This window comes from Myiozetetes cayanensis, unplaced genomic scaffold (assembly GCF_022539395.1).
Source record: "Myiozetetes cayanensis isolate MyiCay16 unplaced genomic scaffold, myiCay2020 scf13, whole genome shotgun sequence".
NCBI lineage: Eukaryota > Metazoa > Chordata > Aves > Passeriformes > Tyrannidae > Myiozetetes > Myiozetetes cayanensis.
In genome coordinates this window covers 14400951-14426869 of record NW_026086937.1, presented here as the reverse complement: position 1 = coordinate 14426869, position 25919 = coordinate 14400951, and the positions used below count along the sequence as shown (strand labels likewise).

General features: G+C 55.8%; 3 protein-coding genes across 4 annotated transcripts in view; all 3 read right to left on the bottom strand.

The window, feature by feature from the left end:
- Nucleotides 1–329: 329 nt before the first annotated feature.
- Nucleotides 330–3589, bottom strand: LOC126636101 (intestinal-type alkaline phosphatase-like). Its single transcript, XM_050307973.1, has 11 exons — nucleotides 3400–3589; nucleotides 2784–2900; nucleotides 2553–2668; nucleotides 2147–2321; nucleotides 1833–2005; nucleotides 1600–1734; nucleotides 1438–1510; nucleotides 1204–1352; nucleotides 908–1112; nucleotides 679–789; nucleotides 330–592 (listed from the first exon to the last, which is right to left on the bottom strand). Exons 1-11 carry the CDS (start codon nucleotides 3461–3463, stop codon nucleotides 330–332), a joined length of 1581 nt encoding a protein of 526 aa, XP_050163930.1. The 5' UTR covers nucleotides 3464–3589.
- Nucleotides 3590–4251: 662 nt separating this feature from the next.
- Nucleotides 4252–8429, bottom strand: LOC126636350 (intestinal-type alkaline phosphatase-like). Its single transcript, XM_050308439.1, has 11 exons — nucleotides 8357–8429; nucleotides 6686–6898; nucleotides 6416–6531; nucleotides 6166–6340; nucleotides 5894–6066; nucleotides 5686–5820; nucleotides 5537–5606; nucleotides 5288–5420; nucleotides 4982–5175; nucleotides 4742–4858; nucleotides 4252–4538 (listed from the first exon to the last, which is right to left on the bottom strand). Exons 1-11 carry the CDS (start codon nucleotides 8427–8429, stop codon nucleotides 4252–4254), a joined length of 1686 nt encoding a protein of 561 aa, XP_050164396.1.
- A 425-nt stretch (nucleotides 8430–8854) lies between these two features.
- The window catches only part of DIS3L2 (DIS3 like 3'-5' exoribonuclease 2), a 183218-nt gene continuing 166153 nt past the window's right edge, over nucleotides 8855–25919 (bottom strand). For both annotated transcript variants that reach the window (XM_050307968.1, XM_050307969.1), the window contains exons 16-22: nucleotides 19380–19563; nucleotides 18129–18215; nucleotides 13456–13603; nucleotides 13210–13340; nucleotides 12865–12969; nucleotides 12081–12182; nucleotides 8855–9394 (exon numbers count right to left, since the gene is read on the bottom strand). In XM_050307968.1, coding sequence (XP_050163925.1) covers nucleotides 9296–9394; nucleotides 12081–12182; nucleotides 12865–12969; nucleotides 13210–13340; nucleotides 13456–13603; nucleotides 18129–18215; nucleotides 19380–19563 — 856 coding nt within the window. In that variant the 3' untranslated portion in view covers nucleotides 8855–9295. The remainder of the gene's footprint in view (nucleotides 9395–12080; nucleotides 12183–12864; nucleotides 12970–13209; nucleotides 13341–13455; nucleotides 13604–18128; nucleotides 18216–19379; nucleotides 19564–25919) is intronic.

The window sequence follows — 25919 nt, the reverse complement described above, 5'->3', positions numbered from 1 at the left end:
GGTCAATAAAGCACTGGATATGCCGGGCGGTTGCAAGGATCCATGGCTGGTATATGGGAGCAGTGGGCAGCATCCCCAGCCCTGCCCACGTGGCACCCCCCCTCTGCTAACATGCTTGTCCCACCAGTGTCACACCCCGTGTTTATTTAACACTCCCGGTTCGGGTGGTGTAGGACCCGCCCCATGCTCAGGATTTGGTGACCCTTTGGCTGCTGCATCCAGAGCAGGGATGCTTCGGAAAGCTGCTGCTCACCTGCAGGTGCCGCACCGTGGGGAGAGGAGGGAACATGGGTCTGGCAGCTCCCATAGCAGCTTCCACTGACACGGAGTCAGTGGAAGAGGGGCAGGAGGAGGATGGGCAGGAGCAGGACCAGGGGGGTGGCACGGATGCCAGGGGCAGAGTCCCGCTGGCGGCACTCGGTGTAGGGCTCGATGCAGGCGGCGTAGGCCATGACGTGGGCCACGTAGGTCTGCTCCTGCACCCCATGGAAGAGGTGGGCCATGGGGCCCTTGGCCAGGATGGCCACGTCCTCACCGCCGTGGGTCTCCGAGTCGAGGGGCACGGCCGCCTGCTGCAGGTACTCGAAATCCACTGCAGAGGGGAGAGAAGGGGTGAGAGGGGGCAGTGATTGCTCCCAGCCCCATCCCACCACCCAGCCATGGTCTCTGTGCTCTCACTGGCTGTGTCATGGTCCACATTGGGCCGGTCGGGGCCCGCGTGGCCTGGCCCGTTCCCGTAGAGGATGGATGTGTAGCTCTTCCCATCAATGGCCTGTGAGGGGGCCAGACCTGGGGAGGGGGTGGGTGATGGAAGGGAAGGATCAGCCAAGGAATGCCCGTATCACCCCTCTGGCCTCAGTCAGGGTGCCGCAGAGCCAGCAGTGCCCGGCACAGGGCAGAGCCCCACCGAAGATGGAGGTGCCACGCAGCGTGTAGCCACCAAAGGAGAAGACGTGTGAGTGGTCAGCAGTGATGACGGTGAGGGTCTGTGCCTCGTCTGTCAGGACCCCTGCCCGCTCGATGGCCCGGTCGAACTCCACCGCCTCCGTCAGCGCCTTCTGGGCTGCCCCGTCATGGTGGCCGTGGTCGATCCTGCCGCCTGCAGACGGGCACTCGCGGTGGGCTGGGACCGAGGGCAGCACCCCCAGCTCCTACCCCCACCTTGGGATGCGGGACCCCCCCTCTCGCCAGCCCCAGTGGCACCAGCCCCAACTTATCTTCCACAAAGAGGTAAAAGCCTTCAGGGTTCCTGCTCAGGATGGTGATGGCCGCCTCCATCATCTCAGTGAGCGACGGGTCCAGGGTGGTGTTACGCACCAGGCTGTACTTCATGTCCCCGGGTTCAAAGAGACCTGGGAGGGGACACATTGGGGACAACCTCAGTGCCTTCAAATGTCCTGGTGCGTGTTGGGTCCCGGCACACGGCACATTTGTTACCCATCAGATAATTCACACTGGGGTTGTCAGCAGCAGCCAGCATCTCTGTCTTATTCCAGACGTAGCGGGCACCCTGTGTGTGAATCCCACAGGGAGGTTAGTGGCTGCCTGGCCCTGTGCCAGGGGCAGTGGGCAGAGGACTGTCCCTGCTGCGTCACCCACCGGCCGCGCCTCCAGCCACGTGTCAATGAGGTTTATCCCATCCTCCCGTATCCCATTCTGCTGGCTGTTGGTGGGATACTCAGGGTCCGGCGTCCCCACAGGGGTCATGTATTTCCGACCACCCCCCAGGATCACCTGGAGGGGGTGAGACAGGTGCAGTGTTAATGGGGCTGCCCTGGGGTTGGGGGGGAGTGTCTACTCCTGCTCCCCCCGTCCTGTGCACGGCCACTCACGTTGATGTCGACGTTGTGGACCAGCTGCCAGGCGATGTCCTTGCATCCCTCCTGCCGTGCATCCATGGGCATGCTGGCGTCCGCATACCAGTTACGGTTCACCACGTGGGCGTAGGTCCCCGAGGGCGATGCGTGCTGCACCCGCGTGGACGTCACGATGCCCACCGACTTCCCTGCCAACCCCCCAGCCGTCAGACCCCATGAAGGGTAACAGGGTTCCCCACCATCCAGCTACGGGGTGCTCATGGGGGTAAGCCCCCAGTGTGATGCCCCTCGTCCCCATGGGGTCCCTCCAGCCCTGCAGCCCCTGTTACCAGCTTTGCGGGCTCGCTCCAGCACCGAGATCACCTCATTGCCTGCGGTGGTGCTGCACTGAGAGTGGCGGGCGGCCGCGCTCAGCCCCACTGTCTGGTAGTTGCCCTTCACCCCGCAGAGATAGGCTGTGGCTGTGCCCGCGCTGTCGGGGACCTGCCGGTCCACGTTGTACGTCTGCCGAGGACAGAGGGGCTCAGGGCAGGGGGCAGTTGGCAGAAGCACACAGGGGGGTGCCCCCCCAGCACTCCCTGCTGCACTCATTGCTCACCCAGGGACAAGTGTGAGATGGGCACGGACCCCACGCACTCCAGACGTGCATCCCTGTGCTGCCAGCAGCCCCACGGGCATCACCATGGCCCCGTGCCCGGGATCACTCTGGCCCCTGTCCAGTATGGTGGGGTTTACCTTGGAGAGAGCCACGTAGGGGAAAGAATCCAGAGCAAGAGGGGTCTCAGGGCCCAGCCTCCCCTGCAGCTGCCCCTTGAGGATGCGGGTGGCTGTGATGGTGGGGACCCCGAATCCTGGGCGAGGAGAGAGGGTCCTAGTCACCCTCTGGACTAGGTGCCCTCCTCACACCCCACTCAGCAGAGCACTGGCCATGCCAGCCTGCCTGCCGGGGGTGCCAGCAGGACTCACCATCCCCGAGGAAGAGAATGAGGTTTTTGGCTTGGCCTATCCTAGGCTTGATTTTCAAGGAGGCGTCGATGGCTGCAGCTGCCTGCTTGTACCAGAAGGATGGATTCTCCTCCTCCTCTAGGACAGGGTAAACACCTGTCAGTCAGTCCCAGCTCACCAGCACCTGCATCCCTGGGGCACACCAGCAGGGATACTCATTCCCTGGGCGTCCCTATGCTGGGGCCTTCTCTAACATGGACCAAGGGGTTCAGGGTGTTATTTGGGGTGGGAGGACACCACGCAGGCTTGCACCTACTGCCTGGACTGGGGTCCTGAGGCAGAGAAGGAGGGGAGTAGCAAAACCAGACATGACGGGGAGTGATCTTGCAGGTGGGATGGGGTCAAATCCATGGTAATGGGGTGGTGATAGAGGATAAAGGCATTTCCCCCAGCCCAGCCCCCAGCCCAGAAACAAGCAGGAACCCATGAGAAAACTGGCTCAAAGACCCCAGAGAAGCAAAGTTAAACCCTATTCACCCTTGCAGAGCTGGGCAGCCCCTGCCTTCCTCCCCAAGCCCTCCCTGTGGCCAGCCAGGCTGATGACCTGCTTCCCTGGACACCCCATCCCTGTACCCACCTGGGATGATAGCAGTGCTGAGTCCTGCCCAGAGGCAGAGGGTGAGGGATGCCAGGAGCTTCATGGTGGGGTCCGACAGCCCAATGACACTGGTAGTGTCTGCAACTCCAGCAGATCCAGGGAGGGACTTTGGACAGGGACCAGCCCTTGCAGGGTGTGTGGAGGGGTTCGGTACGTGTCCAAAAGTCGGGCGTTCGGCCGGGCAGCTCGCACAAAGGCCACAGGGCTGGGCTGCTGGCACCTCCCTGGCACTCCAGCTGGGGCTGCTGGGGCACAGATGGGCTTGGGGTGCAGACAGATGCAGGGACAAGAGGATGTGCAGTTCCTGGCAGCTACAGAGCTGCAGTGCCAGGCAGGGGAATGCCCTGTCCCCAGGTGCCAAGGGCAGTGCTGAGCATTGGAACTGCGACAACAGTGGTATCAGGAGCACCTAGGGTCACTTGTGCACTGAGCACCCTGCTCTGTGCCCAGACTTTCTTGAGTAATAAATCCATGGATGTGGACAAAAACTCTGCTCCTTGCTCAGCTCCTTTCCAGGAATGTGTACTTGTACACGTGTGTACTGTGTACTGTGCCCCAGCCTGGCAAAGCTGGGGAGGACATGGCCTCCTCTCACTGTCATTTCCTTACTTCCTTCACCCCAGTGCTTTCAGTGCTGGTCCCTGGGGGAACTAGGAGCCATGACCAGCTGGAAAAATGAAGGCACAGGGCAGCACCTCAGGAACTGACCACTACTTTGAACCTTTGCACAGTGGACTGAGACAAACAACATGTGTTTTATTGCATCCCTTGGTTCTGACCACAGTGGTGACCTGGCTGCCAAGACCCTCAGAGGGACTCAGCCAGGGGCTCTCAGCCCCCCACCATGAGGGCAGCTCCACAGAGGGCCAGGAGGGTGAGCGGGGTCTGTGGGGAGCACTGGGTGCTGTGGGAGGCCCTGCGGGCTGTCCTGCACCCGGGCTCTGTGGCATAGGGCTCGAGGCACGCTGCGTAGGCCATGGCATGGGCAATGTAGTGCTGTTCCTGCACCCCGTGGAAGAGGTGGGCCATGGGGCCCTGGGCCAGCACCACCACGTCCTCCCCGCTGTGAGTCTCCATCTCCAGGGGCACGGCTGCCTGCTGCCTGTAGTCCTTGTCCTCTGCAGGGGGAGAGGAGAAATGGGGCTGGGGACAGCAGGCTCCCTGAGGCTTCCCAAGGGGGGGGGGAGTTCCCATCACCTCAGTCAGAGCAATTCCTGCCCAAGTGACTCCTGAGCCTCGTGGTGTGTCCCCAGTGGCCGTGCCAGAGGGATGCTGTCCCCAGCCACCCTGTGCCTCCACCCCATCCCCAGAAGACTCCTACCCGCAGCGGGGAGGCTGGCGGCTGGACGGCCCCCGTCGCCGATGCTGTAGCCGGGACCATTGCCATAGAGGATGCTGGTGTAGGCTCGCTTGTCCTTGGCTTTCTTGGGGGCCAGCCCTGGCACAGGGAAAGACATTGTCACCTCACACCTCGCTCCACGTCTGGGCCAGCTGGGCCTTGGGTGGGAGCAGAAGGGTGAGGTGGGAAGAGGGATGCTCGCTGCCCTTCCCCAAGACCCACCGAAGATGGAATTGCTACGTGGTGTGCTGCCCCCGAAGGTGAAGACATGGGAGTGATCCGCCGTCACCACGGTCAAGGTGTCCAAGGGGGAGGTGAGCTCTCCCGCCCGCGCCACCGCCCGGTCCAGCATGACGGCCTCCATCAGCGCCTGCTTGGCCCGCCCGCTGTGGTGGCCATGGTCGATCCTGCCACCTGCACAGGGAACACAGCCTTCACCTTCCCCTGATCCCCTAGGAGCCCACCTGCTCCCAAGACCCACATCCCACCCCAATCCCAGCCACACTGCCCTCCTGGAGCTACTCATCTTCCACAAAGAGGAAGAAGCCATTGGGGTTCCTGCGCAGGATACGGATGGCCTTTTCTGTCATCTCCACGATGGAGGGATCTGTGGATGTGTTGCGGTTCAGCTCGTACCTCATGTCCTTGGGCTCGAAGAGGCCTGGGGGAGCAAGGCAAGGGGGGTCCATTTTGGGGCTGCTTTGTGCCCCTACCAGCACCTCTGTGGAGGGGTTGAGGAGGAAGCACTGCCAGTGGTGCAGGCAGTGATGCTCCTACCCATAAGGTGGCTCACAGAGTCATCTCTGACCGCATCCAGGCCCTTCTTGTCCCAGACGTAGCGGGCACCCTGCCAGCAACAGCAGAGCCAGTGCCAATGGCACGTGCCCCATGCACAGAGGCACATTCCCTCTGTCCCGACATGTTACCTGCTTGGCACTCAGCCATTCGGCAATCAAGTCCCGGCCATCCTTCCTGGTGCCATTCTGGTCTGAGTCCTCTGGGTACTCGGGGTCCGGAGTCCGCTTGGGAGTCATGTACATCCTCCCTCCACCCAGGATCACCTGCCCGGGAGCTCAGCAGACACTCCCAGTGTTCCTGGTGGCCCCTCCCTCCCACACCCGCTCCCCAGCTCACATTGATGTCCGTGTTGTGCACCAGCTGGTAGGCGATGTCCTTGCAGCCGTCCCGCAGTGCCTCCTTGGGCATGTTGGCATCCGCGTACCAGCTCCGGCTGGCCGAGTGGGCGTAGGCTGCCCCGGGGGATGCATGCTGCACCCTCGTGGTCGTCACGATGCCCACCGACTTGCCTGCAGCGTGGGCGAGGGTTTACAGGGAGCCCATCCAGCCCTGCATGGCACAGGGTGGCCATGCCAGGCCCTCTGACAGGGTCGCCTGCTGCCCCATACCCGCCAGCCTGGCCCGGTGCAGGATGGAGTCCACCTCGTTGCCGAAGGTGGTGCGGCATTTTCCATAGACAGCCGCCCCACTCAACCCCAGAGTCTTGGCATTGGCTTTCACCCCACAGAGGTAGGCAGTGCCTGTGCCAGCACTGTCGGGCACCTGACGGTCAATGGTGTAGGTCTGGAAGCAAGAGGGGTCCAGTTGGGTTTTGGTCGGGGGCAGCAAGAATGTCCCCCCTTGCACTGCCCCACTCACCTTGGCCAGGGCCATGTGGGGAAAGGTCTCCATGGCCAACACGCTCTCCTCACCTGAGCCACCAGCCAGCTGCCCCTTGTAGATCCGAGCCGCCGACATGGTGGACAGCCCCATGCCTGTGGGCATGTCCAAGTCACAAGGTGGCACAGGCCGGGACCAGGGACAGTCCTGCCCTTCCCAGGCACTGCCCTGGGACCTGCACCAGCCCCATCTTCTCATCAGCCACATACACCAGCTGTTGAGGGCCAGGCAGGGACCTGGGGCACTCACCGTCACCCATGAAGAGGATGATGTTTTTGGCCCGCTGTGCCTCTGGCTGCAATGCCAGGGCCAACTCCAGCCTCCTCCTGGCCCCTTTATTCCAGTAGCTTGGGGACTTCTCAGCATCTGGAGGTGAGAGCAGAGCTGGGGGTGTGCAGGGGCACTGAGCACCCTGAAGGTCTTCAGGGGCACACCCCAGGGGTCCAGAATGGGCATCTCCAACTGAAACGAATTCAGCTGCTCAAAGCCCCCTCCCAGGGATGACCAGGAATCCTCTGGGAATCAGCATGGCCTTTGGCACTCCAGCATTGTTCAGAACCCACCTGCAGAGGGGGAAACTGAGGCAGAGTTTGGTAGGGAAGCTCCTTGTGTCTCTTGGCAGAGGGAGTGGGGTGCCCAAGCACAGGCCCCCATGGTGAGGGTGTAATGGCCGGGCAACTCCCCCTGGCTGTGGCTACAGAGTCGCTTGATGCAAAGTCAGTGCTGGGGGGTTGGGGACAGCAGGGATGGGGGGAGCAGGGACAGGGCCTGCTTTGGGGGGAAGTTTGGGGTCTCAGACCGTCCTGAGGTGGCTGTGAGGGTTCCCCTTTGCTGGTATCCCATGGGAAGTCAACAGGGTCCCCAGAGACCCCTAGGGAAGTGACACCAGCCCCAGCACCCCCCACCAAGGGCTCTTACCCCACTGTCCCACACGTCCCCTGTCAGTGGCTGCAGCGGTGAGCTGAGCGAGGAAGCAGAGGAGAAGGTAAGTTCCAGGGGAAAGCGGCCGTCCCATGCTGCCCACCCCAGGTGCCTCCTGGAATGCTGCCTGTGTCCAGGGCAAGGGGACAGCCCTTTATGGCCCTTCCCTGTCCCTGAGACGATGGGCTGATAACATTCAGGGACTATCTCTCAGGCCTCCCAGGGCCCTCCCAATGCTCCCGACCCCCCTGGGGCCATCCCTGCCCCCACCAGCGAGGCAGGACCTCCAGGCCCATCCCCGGGAACCGACAACTCGTGGCCCTCAGCTCCACAGTTTTCTGCAGGACCCCGGGGAGCAGCAGGGAGGGCGCAGGGCAAAGGGCTGTTATTGCAGACAGGCTGAGCTGGGCTGGGCTGGATTTGCCTGCTTTTCCCCAAGACAAACCCAAGGAGGGGGACACTGGGCTGAGGGGTAGGGGATGGACATCTTGGCTTAGGTGTCAGTGTCCTCCAGTCCCTTCTCCCAGGAGAGTCACACACTCAGCCTGCCAGGTCCTGGGACAGCCCGTGCCCAACCTGCTGGGTGCACTGGGGCAGCCCATGCCAGCACACCTGCACAACGAGGTACTTGTTGCAGGCAGGGAACAGCCCCATGTCACCAGTACCAGGTGACATCCATCCGTGACTGTATCAGCCCCTCCGGAAAGACGCTGCAGGAGCACAACCCCTAGGGACTGCAGGTGTCCCTGATGGCTTTCAGGGCTCACCAGCTCCTGGGAAGTGTGTTTTACCCACTCCTGACCCATCCCAAGACCTGATCCTCCATTCTGAGCTGGGCATCCCAGATTTGGCCAGCTGCTGGTTCCTGCCAAGGGCAGATGTGTTGGTGCCAGCACCACAGCTGTCACCACTGACAAGGAAGAGTGATGCAGGGCTCCCTTCCTCCCTCCTGGCAGAATGGATCCATTCCTTCTTGCCAGACTGTCTACCAGCCACTACTTGTGATAAAATGGGAGCTGTCAGAGCAGCCCATGCCCTTGGAGACATCCTGCACACTGGGGAGGGTGGACATGGGGACGGAGGGCAGACAGAGGTGCCTGGAGGTTGCAGAGAGATCGGTCCATCTGCAAGATGGATGCTCTCTTGACTGGCATGGAGAAGCAAGAACATGGTGCTGCAGCATCCCCAAGAAGGGTTAGGCTGGAGGCCACGGTGTGAGGAACTGGAGCAAATACATGGGGACTCCTGGAGAAGGCTCAGACTGAGGGATTAGCCACCAGACAGGGAGAACCTATCCTGATCTCTCACACCTTCTGGACAAGCATACCTGGGGGCTGGGAAAGATGGTGAGATAACTTGGATTTCATAATGCCTGGGAAGCAGAGGCAGGGGAGGCATCAGACTGCCATGGAGATGAGTTACTGCTGGGATTCCCTGACTGCAGGACACATGGAAGGCACAAAATAAAACCTGCACAAGCTCCACATAGGGCTGCTGACCCGGCTTTTATTACATGACACACAACCCTGCAAGAAACCCTCCTGCATGGCCCCACAGCTGCATCCCAATGCATCCCACCACACATCCCACCTGGGATGATGGAGCCAGCCCCTCTCTGCTCCTGGGGACATGCATCCCCACTCGGCCTTCACCACGGGCACCAGAAGCTGGGGATGGACACCACTGCTTTTAAAAAAAAGTAAGAAAGCATCAAGCTAAAAATACCCGAGAGTAGAAATGCTCTGCCTGGGGCAGGCTCAAGCCTTGAGCCCTTCTCCCAGCTGGAGTTAAAATCCAAACCAGAAATAAAACCACACTGGTTTTAAAACTCAATCCCCAAAGTCCTCGTGGGTCCCTTCCGCCTCTGGCAGGTGCCGGTGCAGGGCCTGGGAGGTGAGGGAGCGTTGGCAGCGGGAGCACGTGCAGCCTCCTCCGAGCTCACTTCTCCGAGCTCGGTCTCTTGAGCAGGGCACTGTACTTGAGGGAGCCGCTGTCCGCCGTCAGCACCACCTCCACCAGCGTGAAAATGCTGATCACCTTCAGCCAGGGAGAGAAAGACAGAGAAAAGAGAGCTTTCAGGTGATTGGCAACACACTAAGATTTGCTTAGAGCCACGATGGCTTTTGCTGCCTCCACCAGTATACCTGTGGGGAGCGAAGGAATGGAGCAAGATGGATTCAGATAGCCCTGCTGGAGTCCAGGGTGCTCGTGGGGCTGGGGCTGGAGGCAGCATCTTTAAGAGCAATACCATAGGCTCTGAAGTCATACAGGGAACCCAAACTGACCTAAACGAGCCTTCCAAAACATCCTCACTTATTCCAGCCTGATCAGGCCCCATTTGTGTTTTTTGCACAGTCTGGGAAGGATTATGGGCAATTATGCCCTTGGCTGTGGATCCCAACCCCCCTCAAGCCTGCCCGTGCCTTCCCACTCCAGCCACATCATCCCTTAATGAAGCTTGGCCAAGTTCCAACAGGAGCTGCGGTCAGAAGCGTTTTCCACATCACACTGAGCATTTTATCAGCATCCCACAAGGAGGGAACAACCTGCCTGTGCTCCCACAGCAAGAGGAAACCCGGAGGAAGCACAATGGATGGGACAGATGCAAGGGAATAAAACTCCCAAAAAATCAATCCCTCCTGTTCAGGAATGGTGCTGCTGCTGCCACCTCCCCGCTCCTCTGAACCCAGCTCTTCCTGCAACTGTATGGATCAGAAATGTAAAGCATTGATTCAGTCTGCCCTTGAGGCAGAGTTCAGGGGCTGGCTGGGACACTGGGAAGGGCTTTCCTGGGGCCACAGCCAGGCACCTGGGGATTTGCTTGTTGGAGCCTGTCCCCAAGCCCTGTGCTGTAGCAGGGCTCGCTGGGGCCATCTGCTTGGGGCTGGCCCGCAGGACGAGAGAGCACGGAGCTACCGAGGTAACCTTGTCCAATCCTTCCCAGCTCATCCAGTGCCAGCTGCTCCCAATTAATCATTTAGAGCAGGAAAATCTCACTGAGACTTAAATGTACTGAAGTGGCCAGCAAGGAGCAACCTGCAGGGAAATCCTTCTGCAGTTGGCTGCCCAGAGAGTTGCTGGCTACTGAGCACCAGCCCCTGCCCACCCTAGCTGGCTGCAGTGCAGGGGGTGGTGGTCAAAGGGCAGCCCCCACACCTGGGGGAGTCAAATGGGGATTATCAGGATTCTCCCTTGCAATCCTGCCTCATCCCTTTGCTGAACTGCTGCAAAACAGCACAATTTCACATCAAGTTCCCACGAGTCTTAGATCCACTTCATACTCCGGTCCTGAGTGATGCACACTTGAGGTTCTGGTCATCTTGAGATCAGGGAGAGATGGGGGCACCACCTTCCCTCTGTGGCAGGGACAGCCAGCCCAGACCCCTGCACAGCTTTCCATTAACAGCCTTCACTGACATTCCCACTGCCTGGCCAGGCTGAGGTAAAGCGGGAAGCAGAGGCCAAGCACCGGGTCTGGGTGGGGAGGTGGGGTGATTGGTGCCATGGGGTGTCTGGGAGACATCTAACGTGGTTCAGCACAGCTCACAGGGAACTGGCTCATCCCAGGGCTGGAGATTTATCTACTCAATGATCTGCCTGCTCCCACGGGAGAGCTCTGGTGTTTTCTTAGGAGGTGTGGAGAGTTCGTGAAGGAGTTTCCTCTACCAACTGTTTGCTTAACCAAAATGGGCCCTGCTCATGCTGGGGCGTCATTTTTCATGCAGCTCTCTGCTTGGGTGTAAGTGATCCCTGCTCCTGTAGGAAAGGAGGAATGGAGGCCACTTCGGGCCACATCCAGGGAGCTTCTCTGAGCCAAGCTGAGAAAGGAAAGCTCAGCTTCAAAGGGAGGGAGGCCTGCAGAAACGTCTGCAGCAGCCAGGGACTTCGGCCAGCTCTGACCGCAACCTCACCCCTGGGAAGGGAAGGAAAGGACTGTGCTCTGTATTAGGAGCCCGGGGCTGTGCTGGGCTTGGATGGCAATGGGGCTCAAGTGCAGAGCCCCCAGAGTGGTGCAGGGAGAGGTTGGGATTCAGTCCTCCCATCCCCACCCTGGCAGCAGGCAGGGATCACAACACTCAACACAGCTGTGATTTTAGAGCGATGCCAGACAAAAGCTGGCAAAGAAGCACCACTTAATCAAGCCAGACAAATGCGATTGCTCCCTTTGATTGAGTTACCAAGTTAATAGATGACAGGGACACAAAAGAGAGATTTCTAAATGCTGTTAAAACATTTGACACTGCATCTCAGGAAGTCCGATGTAAAAAATTTCTCCTAATTGGGGCTCAACCCTGACAAAGGGACGGAAACCCCAAGAAAAGGCCATGTCAGTGAGGGGGCAAAGAATGCCAGGATGGGGGGAAGGGTCTAGACTGGAGCTGCTTTCAGCCTGATTTTACTTAACGTCTTAACTGATGATATGGAAAGAGGAAGTAAACAGCATGTTAATTCAGTTCCTGGAGGAAACTGAATTGGGATGCAGGACACACAGCAGGCAGGGCAGAGACTAAAGGGTGTAGAGAGGTCAGATGTGAGGGCAGTGATGGGATGGAGCAGGGTTGGATGTCAAAGGAGGTTAAGATTGAAGTTGGGCTCACTGGGGACACAGAGAGACAGCAGGACCCGATAGCCTGCGAGGCAGTCCTGCCTCCCAGACATCACAGGTGGGCATTGCACACCACCCTCATGGTGTTGAGCCTATCCCACGCTGTGGGGGTCTTACCTGGTGCACAGATTCTTCCTCCAGCTCCTCTGGTTCCCACACAAGTGTCAGCTCTGGCTTCTTCCCCATCTTCTGGAAGCGGAAGTCCAGCAAGGGCAGCGCCTGCAGGCAGGAAGAATATTGGGAACATTCCCCTACTCAGCCCTCCTCCTTCACTTTGCCTGTGGATGGGGCTGACGCTGCTTTGCCCTGCACGCTCTTTAACAACTGGGATGCAGCAGCCTGTGAGCCTGAGCCGAGCACGTAAATCAGGGGCTGCTGTGATACACCATCAGCCTATATATCATGCTCTATGTCCTGTTTAAAGATGTCATTGCCAGCCATATAACCAGGTTATTAAGAGAGGATGCTGTCACCAATCGCAGGTGCTGGTCCACAGCACTGCTGTCACAGCCCCAGATAAACCATCTGATTAAATGAAATGAAAACCAAGACTCGCTGCCTGCCCTCGCTTCAGATCCAAGCTCATCTCTGTTGGGCTGAATCTGGCTTTATTCCCTTTTACCTAGGCTACATCACCCAGTACGTCACAGGGAGAAGCTGGTCCTCAGAACCTGAGCTGATCCAGACCCTCAGCCCCTCGTGCCTGCCTGGGCTGAGGGATGGAGTGGAAACTCCAGGAAGGCTCCCTCCCCTCTGGCTGGCCTGGCTTGTGCGCAGCTCTGCTGGTTGCAGAGTGGCACAAAAGGGGCACTAGTACAGCAACTGCCTCCAGTGGCCCCAGGCTGCTGCAGCCACCTCTGGTGAGAGTGCTGGCACTGTCTCACACTGGTGAGGCACTTACATTGCAGTAGATGCGCTTCTGGATTCCAAACTTCAGCACCAGGACATCAAAGGCCTTGCTCAGGACACCCATCACCATGGCTTCTGACTCCAGAGGACCACATTCCTGTCAAGAGACAGGGCTGTCACTACACAGCAGCCCTCATCCATCCATCCATCCCCAAGGGGAGCCAGTGTCTCCAGCTCCTGGAATATGGCTGAGTGGTGGTTGCTGAGTGTGTCCCCTCACTGTTTGCCTTTCCTGAGGCCAAGTGGGCAGCCACAGCCCCCTGCCTGGTGGCATCTAGGCTGAGCCTTCAGAGGGAAATCCAGAGACGCCTTGAGGGAAGACAGTCTTGGCTCTCACCCTGACAAAGACGGAGAAGAAGAGGTCACTGCTGAGCTCCTGCACCCTCTTGGAAGCCATCTTCCGGTCGTTGCAGTGCTCCGCCTGCCTCTGGATGTCCTCTTTCTCCATCTTCATGGGGGAGCTGGCACCTGCAGAGGGGACAAGTGACAATGACATGCCCGTGTTCCCTCCTGCTACAGAGCCACCCCACGGCACCCTGGACCCAGGTGCCCAGGTCACCCCCGAGCAGCCGGGCAGACCCACCGAGCGAGGCGGAGAGCAGCCGGTGCACGATGATGTCGGCGTAGCGGCGGATGGGGGAGGTGAAGTGGGTGTAGAAGGGCACGTTCAGGGCATAGTGGCGAAAGAGGGTCTCGTCCTCCACGACACCAGTGCAGAAGTAGAGAGCCATCTGAAAGGGGGGAGAAACAAGGGAAGAGAGTGAGCAAGGATGGTGGCAGGACCCCGCGTGAGGCTGGCGCGGTCTGGGTCTGCGAGACAAGATCTCCAGCAGCCAATGGTCCTTCTAATGACATCCTGCATGCTGATGGCCCTTCACCTGCTGCTCAGTTCAGGCTGTGCAGGGACAAGGCAGGTGCTGCAGAAAACGAGCACAGAGCAAAAGGTGCGAAGCCACTGCTGGCTGCCAGCTGACCCTGCCTGGCCCCAAGGATTGCATGAACTTTCACATCACACATGGGTTTCAGCATTCTCCTGCTTCTGTTCAGGCCCTGTGTCTCATTAGCCATCCTCCCATCTTCCAGGGGAGAGCCCAGCTTGTTCCGTGCCCACCTCAGATGCTTTCCCAACAAGGAGCCTTGCAGAGTGGCTCCTGTGCAAGGCTCTTTGGTTCTGGGTCTGGCTGCAGGCTCTCCAAGTGCCTGCAAGTGGGGGCTGGGATAAGTGGCTCCTCTATTCACTAAGGAGGAAGAGACAGCCCCGCTGTGATCCCTGCTGCTCCATCCCACCATGACAGCTGGGAAGCCGAGCAGATGGACTGCCCATCTAAACCAACACCAGGGCGACAGCGGCACCGTGTTGCCCAGCAGCCTCTTCAGCAGGAACCTCTCCTGTGTCGCCCCTGTTATCCCACATGTTAAAGCTCTTATTTTTACATCTGTGAAACACCAGCTCTCAGGGCTGGGAAAACAACGGGGGCCGAGCCCAGGCGGGGAGGGGAGGCTGTGCAGGTCAGGGGGGTTGTGGCGGGGTCACGGCACAGTGGCGATTGAATGAACCCATTCGAAAATAAGAGCAAGTGATTTAAAAAAAACAGGAGTAGCCAGCTCTGATTACAGAGCTGTCCTGGGATCCTCAGTTTGGGCAGCTGTATCCTCTGCTCTCCAGCCCAGCAGCACAGCCAGCTCCTGCTGAGCAGCAATGCACTGATCCGGGCAAGTAAATAGAGCAGGTTAAAAAAAGCAGCATCAGTCCTGGCCTTATTATGAGACCCAAGAGCTGGGATAGGAGCTGTGGTGGCTGCCAATTTCCACAACCCAGAATTAAATTGTTTCTGATGGACTCCACAAAGTATGGTCTCCACTCAATTAGCTCGGCTCCCACCGAACGAGGCTTTGTTGGGCAGGGAGAGACGCCAAGCACTGGAAGCTGCTGCGGGAGAAGATGAGTGCCCTTGTGCAGACAGACAGCGTGAAATCACAGGGGGTTTACAGGCACTTGTGCCAAGCTTCTGGGCAGAAGGGAGGAAGGTCTTTACAATGCTAGCCAGGTAGAAAGCAGAGCACCAGTCAAAATCCCTGCTAGGAGAAAGCCCCTGGGAAGGGCCCCTCCCTGCCCTACGCCCAGCAATGTTTCAAGTTATGCTCTGCCTTGTTTCATGTTAGAAAAGATGCTGAAGGTCTTGGGCTGCTTGCTGTTGTCTGGGGCACTTTGTCTTGATGGATGTGCCGGCCAAACCCAGCCACTGCAGGGTCCAGCACCATTTTGGACACCCTTTTGGCAGCTCCTGACTCACTGACATTGGCATCAGCTTGGGTATCACAGCACAAATACTCCCTTGGGCTGTGGCAGGGTGACACACTGCAGGGAGCCCAGTCCAAGCCATATCTGATACCTGTCCTCACCACCATGACGACACTACCCAGTGACACTAGCCTGGCATAAAGCAGATGTTTTCTCATTAACAAATTTGACTCATAAGTGGTCTCAAATCCCCAGGGTTTGCTGCAATCCCCGGAGAACTGCGAGGAGCCTGGAAATAAATCAGCCCCAGCCAACCAGGGGCAGCTTTGCTCTCACGGACAGATTGAATCCCCAAGTGACTGAGCCCCTGAAAAATGGTATGTCACTGCTCCTTCATCTGTTACAAGGCTCCTGGCATGGCAATCCAAGCGCTCACCCAGACACACACATTACCAGTTGCTTCCCATCTCCCTCCTCCTTCAAGAGGCTGATGCTTTGATCACCAGCATGCAGTGAAGATGGAAGACACAGGCTTGGCACAATGAGGGGTTAAACCTGTGGACAGATTGTTTTGGCTGATTTAGCTGCAGCCTTGTCCCTGAAACACCAGCTTTATCACTGGGAGCTGAGACATGTGCAGGGATACAGGTGACTTCTCAGTGCCCTCACCAGACGGTCTCACCACACCATCTGTCAGAGCGATGGCCCAGCCCTCCACACCGTCCTGGGCCCCCATGTGGCTGTGCTCCACAGCTGCCAACACTCAAATCTGTCCTCTCCCCCACGAGGGACTGTGACATCCAGCAGGATGGGGCTGATTCTTCCATCTGCTCTAATACAGACAGCAAAAAATACTCCTCCCAGGGAAAGCTCCTTCCTCCCGGAGGCTGTCTGCCCTTTCCAAGGGGTACTGACACGGCTTTAAACTACCAACCCTCTGCATTTAGCAGTAGGAACAAGGGTGGGAATCTGAACTGCTCGGGATCTTGGGGAGCTGTGAGTCCACCCCACGACAAGTCTGGTCAGAGACCAGAGACCACGGCAGTGCCATGGTCCTTCCTTATGGACTGGAGGTCATATGGATCCTCTGCTGTAAGCACACACTGGGTGAGATTGGAAAGCTGCCCTGAAGACAGGAGGGGAGCGTCTGCTCACCTGGCCAATGGCTTTGGGCAAGTCTGAAACTCCATTTACAAACTAAATTGCATAAGCATATCCCAGGATCGAGACTGATTTCTGCTGCTTCTGGCTCATGCACCACTTCCCATAACGAGAGCACCCCATCACACGCAGCAGTACCACCCTGAATGCTGGGGAGTGACAGCCGGTGGGAATGCTGCTCACCATCCAGACACAGGCTGCCCTGCAGGGCCAACAGGCTCAGCTGTAAACAGGGTTTTGCCTATTATGGGAGTGTGCCAGGCAGCAGGTTTGCCAGGTACGAGTGGACCTAAACTCATGGGCACCTTGTTCTTCTGATGACAAAATGAGTCTAGTTTCTGCCAAAATCAAGTCTCATGGAATATTTCCTTTAAAAGTGCTTCTTTTTTCTTTCCCAGACTCTCTGTCAGGTATCTACTCTGCAGAAGACTTCATCCCCAAAACCTTGATATCTCTCTCACATAAGATCTAACGTGTATTCACAGGGTTAAATCTTAACAAGAGCCACTGTGAGGTATATCAGAGCACACACATCACTTCTCCAACCAAAGTCTCAGGAGACCACAGAGGCAAAATCTCAGCAAGACAGTGGGTCCGCAAAAGCCCATCTCCTTGGTGCCACTGCAGAACTGAGTTGCCTTCTCCTTGCTCATCCATCCTGGTCAACAGCCAGGCTTGCTCCATGTGCTTCTACTGGCAAAGCCCAGGCTTGTGCCAGTCAGCAGGACCAGTCAGGGACTCCAAGGACTGCATGTAACCAGTGCACCTTCCACCAGAAAAAAAAGATGTAACAGAAGGGACCAGAATAACCCAAAGCAGGCCACGGGATCTGGGACAACACAGCCAGCTCTAGAGGACACTCCCTGCTCTTTACAAAGCAGCACTCCTGAGCTGGACACATAGATGAGGGGGTGATTTATGAAATGGCTTCAGACCCCAATCCCAGTTGGAAGAAAGCATTAAGTCCCTGAAGCACAGCAGGACTTCAGGCAACTGCTAATGAGTAAATGAAGCAAATAAGCTAATTAGAAGAGAGACAGTCATGAGTGATGTTGGGAAGATGATTCATTCCTGCAGTGATAAGCAGGCCACAGCGGAGAGACCATTTCAAGAACGTTCTCCCCGTGGGGTAGGACTTCCCCAAAAACAGGCTGTGCTATGCCCAGCTCCAAGTGCAGCTGATGATTCACAAAAACTTTTTTGGATGGGGACAAACACCCAAATAAGTGTCCTGAGCTGCAGATACACCAAACATGACAATTGGTGTGAGCAGCACAAGCCTCCATTGCAGAGACTGTCACAGAAAGCCACTTGGGCTGGAAGGAGACCAAAGGTTTTCCAGAACTTCCCTGATTCTAAGAGAAAATACCAGACTGTGCTTATGGCCAGTTCCACACCCCTACATCATCCTCGCTCTTGATTCCTTCTTTGGACCAGTTGGGATACCATGGTGTGAAGAAATGGCACAAACATGAACCCTGGAGCCCACCACCAGCTCTTCATAGTGCAGGCTGGGTCCTTGTGAGTCTGCTGACACCCTGCATGCAGCTTCAAGGGTGAAACATCCAAACATGGGATGTCCCAACAGGGACACTATGGAGGGCGAGGAAAGACTCAGCCTGACCCTCCCATCCAGTGAAGCTCTGTTGCTCAGAGGATACTCCCACTGCCAGCTACACAAGCCTGGAAGCACTGGGGGAAGCTGCTGGCAGCCCCAGAACACCACGTTCAGTGTTCATTCACTCCCCCTGTGTGCAACAACCAGCCCAGTAATGCAGAAGGGGTGAGGATTGAAGATAGAGCCACAGCAGAGAGCTACAGCTACAGCCAGACGAGTCCGATGCTGTTCTCACCTGCATGGGCCTGGAGAACATGTAGGTCAGCACTTCTTTCCTTGCTCTGGAATATTTGTCAGCACCAAATATTTCATTTAGGCTTTTCTGAAGGAGAAAAGAGAGAGCATTCAGTATTGGCATGTTATGGTGGTAGAGGGACCCAGGCAGATCTTACTGAAGCAAACAGCAGCTTGTCAAAGCCAAATTGCTCCTTTTCCTGGAACTCCCCTCATAAACCAAAAGGTGCACATGAAACTGGGCTTTGCTGTGGTCCCAGCAGCCCCAGCAGGACTGCACATAGAGTCCTGAGGACTGACCCACCTCCTGGGCTCAGTGGTAGGGAGTACCCAGGGCACAGGGACTGCTGGCTTTGTCCCCAGTCGTGCAGTGTGCAAGAGTGCCTGTAAACCCTCTCCTGACCTGTGCCTGGCTCCCATCCAGCTACTGAGAGCTCCAGCACATGGACTAATGGGACTCTGGGGAGACATGGATATGGGAGGTCACTGGCTGGGGCTAGCAGTGAGGAAGGGCTGGGGGGTTCAAAGTGCAGGAGAGGAGCTGAGTGAGCAGCCCCAAGTCTGCTGACATAGCCTGGGTGCAGCCAGCAAGCAGGGAAAGCAGTCCCAGCTGACAGAGGGGTGTGCAGAAGGCCAGTGGGGATGAGATTAACAGAGGATTATCCACAGTCCAGTTGCTGCTGGAGTAAAGAAAATCCTGGAACCTGTGCTGTGCTGTTCAGCTGGAGTTCAGCCTCAGGACAAGCTCAGCAGAGGAGTGGTCAGATACCTCTCGTGCTGTCTGCATCTGACCTTTCCCAGAACCGCTCTCCAGTCCTTCCCAGTCACCCTGCTCCCCACCCAGCCCTCCCTGAGACCTGCAGCAGCCCAGACAGAAACACCCCCTTGCAGAGTTACTTTCCTTGAGGTATGGAGCAAATTCCCTGCCCAAGACCTAGCTAGAGAAGGCAGAGAAGGAACTCTGGGTGTCCCAGTGAGTGCTCCTGCACTGAAACATCCTTCCCATCAGGGAGGGCAGCACTGGGGTCACCTGCAAGGTCCTTGTTTCCCTGTTCTAACCTCTGTGCACAACATGGCAGACCAGGACAATAGGGAATGAGGGGGGTATTTTGTTTTGGCATGGGATAGCTGTCAGCTTTGCTTGGGCAGAGAGGGACAGGGAATAAACCACGCGCTGGCGCAAACATGCCATCACATAGCTGCCCACCCTCTGCCCCCAAGGCCCTGCTGCCTGCCAGGCCAGTGCACTCACCTGCAGGGTCCCTGCACTGCTGAAGTCGATGTCGAGGCCGACTTGGTTGCAGAAGTCCATGAGGTCTTTCAGCAGCTTGGTTTGGGGTGGGGGGTGGCGGCGAAGGAAGGCCTGCTCGGGGAAGAAGCGGTAGATCCGATGGGCCACAGCCATGTTGGCCAGCAGCATGAACTCCTCCACCAGCCTGCAGCACGAGAAACAACCCCAGGCCCCAGTTAGAGAGTGGAGTCCCCTGGCAAGCCAAGCCAGGCCCCAGTGATGGGAATTAACACGACACAGGGGGACAGGGGAGCAGCTTGTAGTTGCTGTCATAAGCTCAGATTAGATGTGGGACTGCAGTAAATCCCCCCCAAATTCTCACTTTCTAGCTGAGGTTTCCCAAGAGACTCAGAGTAAGCTGTCCTGCTGGCACAGACAAGCAGAAGTCAGTGAAAAATTGACAGCTTAAATTAGGATAAAATAATCTCCCTTTAGGTCATTTTATCTCCCGAAATGCTCGACAAGCAAAACAAACGCCGTGCGAAAGATAGCATGGAAAACAAACACACATCTCTGTCTTCCTGGGCCAGAGAAAACAGTGCCTCGCTCGCTCCCAATCCTGAGCTCAACATGTGTGGTCAGGCCCAGCCACCGAGCCCTGTCCCAAGCCGGCCTTCCACCCACAGCACAACCCAGCCAGTCCCTGTGCAGGGCAAGCCACCAGCATCTCTCAGGCAGGGCTGCCTTCGGCATCCAGGCAATGGTGAGCCCCTCACCTTCCAACTCTGAATGCACACACATTGAATGTAAACCTCAAGGGCTACACACCGCTAAGGAAAGCAATCCCAGCACTAGGGATCATCTTTGGTGCACTTTGGGTTGTGCTACCAGATGCAGGGCTGTGCCACAGGAGACTTGTTTAACCGGGCTTAGATAAGCAGAGATGTGCTTAAATGGGCTTCCTGCTATTTGCTGCATGTATTCCCAGGGCTGCTAACTGGTGTTAATTGCCAAAAAAGATAACAGATTTACAGAAGTAATCTCACCCTCCCAGCAATGCCTGAGCGAGATGTGCCTGATTATGCCGGCTCAGCCCTGTCCTCCTGCAGGCAAAGCAGTGATTTCGCAGGGCTGACTGGGGGACCACGGCGGGAGCCAATAATGCTGCAGCTCCCAACTGCACTCGACACTGCTGGTGAGACTGGTCAGGTGAGATGTGCAGGGTGCTGTGCTCCTGGGGTACTCGCTACAGCAGCAATACATTCTCAGCCTGGGAGTACTTGCCAAGAACTCAAAAGGGAAAGGAAATAAAGACAATCCTAGAGAAGGAATAAGCACCTGACAGTGATAATCTGCAGTAGAAATATTAGTCTTTAATGGGAAGGAGCTCCCTTATTAAGAGCCTTGTGGATTCTCCCAGAGTGTTTTGTGCCAGAGGCCAACACTTCAGGCACCACAGGGAGGGCAGAAGAGACATCCTGGCACAGGGACAGTGTGGGCAGGGGGGAGCAGCGCAGCCTAAATGGGAATGGGCTCCTTGCCCTGTCCCCTGGAACATCTGCCCATGGGGAGATGCTAACAGAGGCCAAGGGCTGGGTCGGGGGAGGGCAATGCCCGGCAGCCTGAGCAGGATCAGGACACTCTCCTGAGGGACCACTTCCAAGAGGGCTGAGCCAGGCTCTTGCTGCTCCTATGCAGCTGAGCCGGCAGATGGCAACCTCGGTCCCTCTATGGCCACCGGCTCCAGGGGTGCAGGACAGCGCTGGGCACCCTGGCGGTGGGGCAGCCAGAGCCATCCAGTGGGTTACGGCATGGCCATCCCCATCTCCTGGGTGTGGGTGACCCACCAGCTCTCACACCAGAGGCACGTGGGAACAGTGGCCTGAGTTCAGGTGTGAGGCTGTGCCAGCCCATGCTCACACCTGAGAAGCCCTTTCTGCCCAAGTCAGCTCACAGTGAGGAACAAAAAACAGTGTGGGCTGAGAAAGGCAGTGCCTCTCCCTCTGCTGGGCTTTAGTGAAATGAAACACGGAGACTTTTCCAGCTCTAGCCCCAGCTACACAGATGCATGCGTGGGCAAAGGTTGGCCATGGAGTCCCTGCCCATCCCTCGAAATGTGGCCTCTATGGAGTGAGATACAAACCTATATTTAAGGATAAAGCAATAAAAAACTGTGAACAAAATCTCTTATTTGCCACAAATATAATGGGTTCATCACATGTCCTAGAGACAAAAACTGCAAGTGAGGTCTCAAGCAGCTCCTGCCATTCCTGTTCCTGTTGAGCACTGGAGCGTGAAGCTTCATCTCTTACCTTCAGTGACACTTCAGGCTGGATGCAATTTCCACCTGATTATTAAGTTCTGCATTTTGTTTTACCACTCTGGGACTTGGGCTTTTACAATTTCCTGTAGATACCTTTGTTCTGATGTTGTAGGTAGCATTGAATGGAAGCTCGTAGCTAAGCACGCTCCTGCCAGGGATGTTTTTACTCTTGAAGTAAAACTAACAGCCCATATTACCCACTTTGCTCTGCAAAATCCCGTCCTGCGAAGCACCCAGGAGCTTTGTACCCATGACAGGGTGTGCAGGATGTGACTGTAGATATTCAGAACTGGAAAAGTACTCTTGCTCTCTCACCCAAAGGCAGAGGTAGGCTTTGGGAGATGCGCCTGCAGTTCGGGCTTTCAAGGAGCAGGTAACACAGATAAGGCTGGACACTGTCCTGTACCTGGGGGGAAAGGAAGCCCCAGGATCTGATGGGTTGGTTTGTGTCAGCTGAGGTTAATGAATCTAGAGTGCTCTGGGAAGGCTGCAATGCCCTGTGGGCTGATGCCAAAACGCTGCACAGACAGAGGGTCCTTCCCATCTCTGGATCACTGCTGGGTGTCACAGAACTGCTCCCTACACATTGCAGCAGTCCTGAAAGCTTGAAAGGGAACAACAGTGTGGGGCTGCTCCATAATAACTCCTAGACAGATTTGTTCTAAACATCAGGAGTTAGTCCCCAGGGAGAGGAAAGCAGCTTCCAGAAGGCAGAAATCATAGCTGGCTAATCCAGAGCATGTGAGAGCCTGCCAGGGTCAGAGGGAACAGGCTGGGGACAGAAAAGGAGCTGGCATCTGTGACTGGAGTTAAGCCACGTCACCTCCCAGCAGAGCAATGGGGTCTGTGGCTCAGAACATGAGGAAGGAGACAAGATCTGCATCAAACAGCTTAATGTGGTGGTCTCACTGCATCTAAAAGGAAAACCTTATTCCCAAGAGGAGCTCACGCTGCATGGGATGTTGGTGACTCAGTAGGATGAGCCAGGGTTAGGACAGCCCACAAAGCTGGCAAGGCTTCAGGTGCTGAGGCACAGGAGGGCACAGCAAAGCTGCTGCCTTTCTGCCCTCCCCACATGGCCTTTTAGTTACACTTTTAGCTCACCTCCTCCTCAGGGCTTCAACTCAGCCAGCACTATGCTGTGGCTTGGAGAAAAGCAATGGATGCTGAGGCTAGTGGGAGCAGAGGCTGGCAGCAGCCTGGATCCACACCAGTGCCTGGTGCTGATGTTACTGGGAGCTGTGCTGAAGCCCTGCTAACTTGTCAGTTAAACGTCAAGGCAGGTCAAATGACAAGAGCTTTTTGGCTTTGGGTTTTTTTTCTTGAAACAGCCTAGCTTGGAGTCTGGCTCAGTGCAGCTGGCAGACAGGAGTGCAAAGAAAAATATTTCATGGCTAAAAAAATGGAGACAGAAAGACTGGTCCATCTGAACATGCACTGAATGAATCCCATGTGAAATGCTTTCTAACGCCATCGCTACAGTTTCCTCTGGATTAGCTGAGCTATCCTTGGCTCCTGGCTCCATAAAATCTCATAAACAATTTGATCTGAACTTTTGCCCTTTCTGTGCTGATGTGAGGTTTCCTCTGCCATCCCACAGACAGGGCTAGAGGTCAGCAGGTGGCTGTCCCTCCCATAGGTGCCTGCAGATCTCAGCTGTCCTGTTCATTCAGGCTGCAGGAGGGAGCGTTTCCAAACCCGTTCAGTTCATCATTTAACATGTGCACATGTGAGAGGGAGGAGAGGGAGTGATGGGATGTCTTGTGAGCTCTGTAACATGTACATCTCCTGTTGGCTCTTTCAGTACCCTGATCTTTCTTATGAGTTATGTGAGTGAAACTCTACAACCTGCCTTATGCAAGAGGTCAACCCAAGCGTATGGTTTACACTTTGAGTTTCAAACATGACCAAGGCATACCAATGCCTAAATTTCACCAATTGCTGGGGAGATTTCAGGTTCCTGAGGTGCTCTTAAATGCAGGCAGGCCTTGGTGCTTTTCAAAGTATCCTAAATGATGGTCACAGCTACTGTAGGCAAAAAGCCACCTATAAAACCATCCAGCTGAAGAGGACTGATGTAATCTCGATGGCAGCTCCAAACCAAAGCTACTGGGCTGTAACTCCTCTTGGACAGCTCCTGCCAGAGCCAAACATCCATGGGACATGGGAAGAGGAGCTACACACTCAGATCCTGGAATTGCTTTAGTAGCAGCATTACCATTTGCTCTGCAAAAGGTTAGGTAGACACTTACCAATCTCTTGATAGCAATCTTGAAAAAATACCGACACCCTCAGCAAGTTGGTTGGTTGATGGCAAATAAAATACTGGTTTCTCATGCCAAATCTCTGCAGAGCGAAGCAGGGCGAGTAAAATGTCTATGTGGCTGCTTGTCTCCATGGCAATACAGCCAGGCTATACAGCAGCCATCAAAGTGCCCACTCTCCCTGATTAACTTGACAAACGACATTAGCTAAGCAAGGTTCGCTGAAAGGGAAAGACAAGGAGTACTTTGTTTGCAATCCAGTAAGTGCAGGAAGGAGGCAGGCAGCTTGCTTAAAGAGAAATGCCACTGAAACATCTGCTGTTCCACCAGTGCAACAGACTCACAGGCCTCAGAGCCAACAGCAGCAAGGTGGGGCTGGACACATGAGCACAGCTCTTCCCCCACACTGCCTTCTTCACCTCCATCCCCTCTGCAAGATGTAACTGATGGGTGCATGCAGGTGTTGGAAGAGTTATCACAGCTGAGGCATGAGAGACAAACCCAAAACACCATGCAGCTCTCCCATGGCAGGGTCTTTTGCTTTTCACAGGCTGGAGAAGTTGGTCTTTTCATCATGTGTAGCTCATTGTGGAAACCTGTTCCCAAAGGGACAGAGCTGAACTATTCTGATTTGCAGTCTGAGCCCCCTTTGGTCCCTCTGGCTGGGTGAGCTGCCACTAGGTAAATCCCCAGTATCTTTCCAGCAGCTCAGATGTGAGCCAAATGTAACCAGCCATTTCTGTAAAGGTTACCAAACTTCTTTCTCCTAACCCATCACAAAATCCCATGTGCCCCTCCTCATCTCGCCTCTCCCTCACAGGACTTGCTCCCTTCTGCACAGGGAACAAAGCTTTTGCTGCTCAAACTCCTTCCCATCTATGGATGGATTTACCATCCCAGCTCAGCATGGGTTTGTGCTTCAATCTGCAGTCAAGACCTCTGGTTTCTCAACCCATATCTCCGTGCCTGCCTCAGGTGTCCAGCTTCACGCTGGGTCCAAACAGGGTTAGGACAGTAGAGCTTTGAAAGCATCACACTTGGTTTGTGCTTGAACCAAACAGTGCCATCGAATGCAGCCCTGATGTGTCTGTGTGTGTTTGAGAGGGCTCTAAGGACAGTGATGGATATATATCCCTTTGCTAAGGGTAGTACACTGCTGAGAGCCTTTGCTCTCTGCTGGCTTGGAGGGGATTATAGTTACAGCAGACTGTCATAATAAACAGGAGATCTACAGCCACCTCCTGGGAATGGGACTCTAAATCCTGCTGCATTTGCCCAGAGAAAAGTCACCTTCCACAAAAGGCTGCAAACAGTCCTGTGCACATCCAACAGCAGCAGCAGCAGCAGCTGAAGGAAAGTGGTAAAGAAACAGCACCACGGTTCAACCAACAAACCCTCTCCAGGGTGTTAAGTCCAAAGACGCTGGATGTGGTACGACTTTTTCTTCTTTTCTTTAAATCATGTTCGTTTATTTTTGATTACAGCTCTTCCATGAAGCAAAGGAACTTGAGAGGTTTCTATAAAAGCTCCTCTAAAAGCAACATTACCTAATCCCGCATCTCCTGAGAGCGCAGCCAATGACAGAATCATGCTCTTTGGCAAGTAGCTGGACCGGCACTTGCAATGGCTCTTTTCCATGCAAAATTCTGCAAGAACAGTGTACTGTCTTCCTGGTGACACTCTGCCTAACCTACAAACAGGAGCATCTTCAGCCATCCTCTCTGGAGCAGCACTGCTGCTTGAAGAGTTCTGAAAATCAAGTCCCCTGTTATCCAAAAAAACTGGATTGCAGTGTTACATACGAGCCTTGCAATGTTGGTGTGGAGCTCCTGTTGCCAATGAGGGTTGCCAAAAGACCAAAAAACCTACTTTTTTCTGAAAGAAAAAGTAGTAAAAAGCAAGAACACTGGCGGTTCCTGGCTTGATGAAAGTAATTTTTGCTCCTCTTGCAGCTAGCAGTAGCCTTGTACAAAG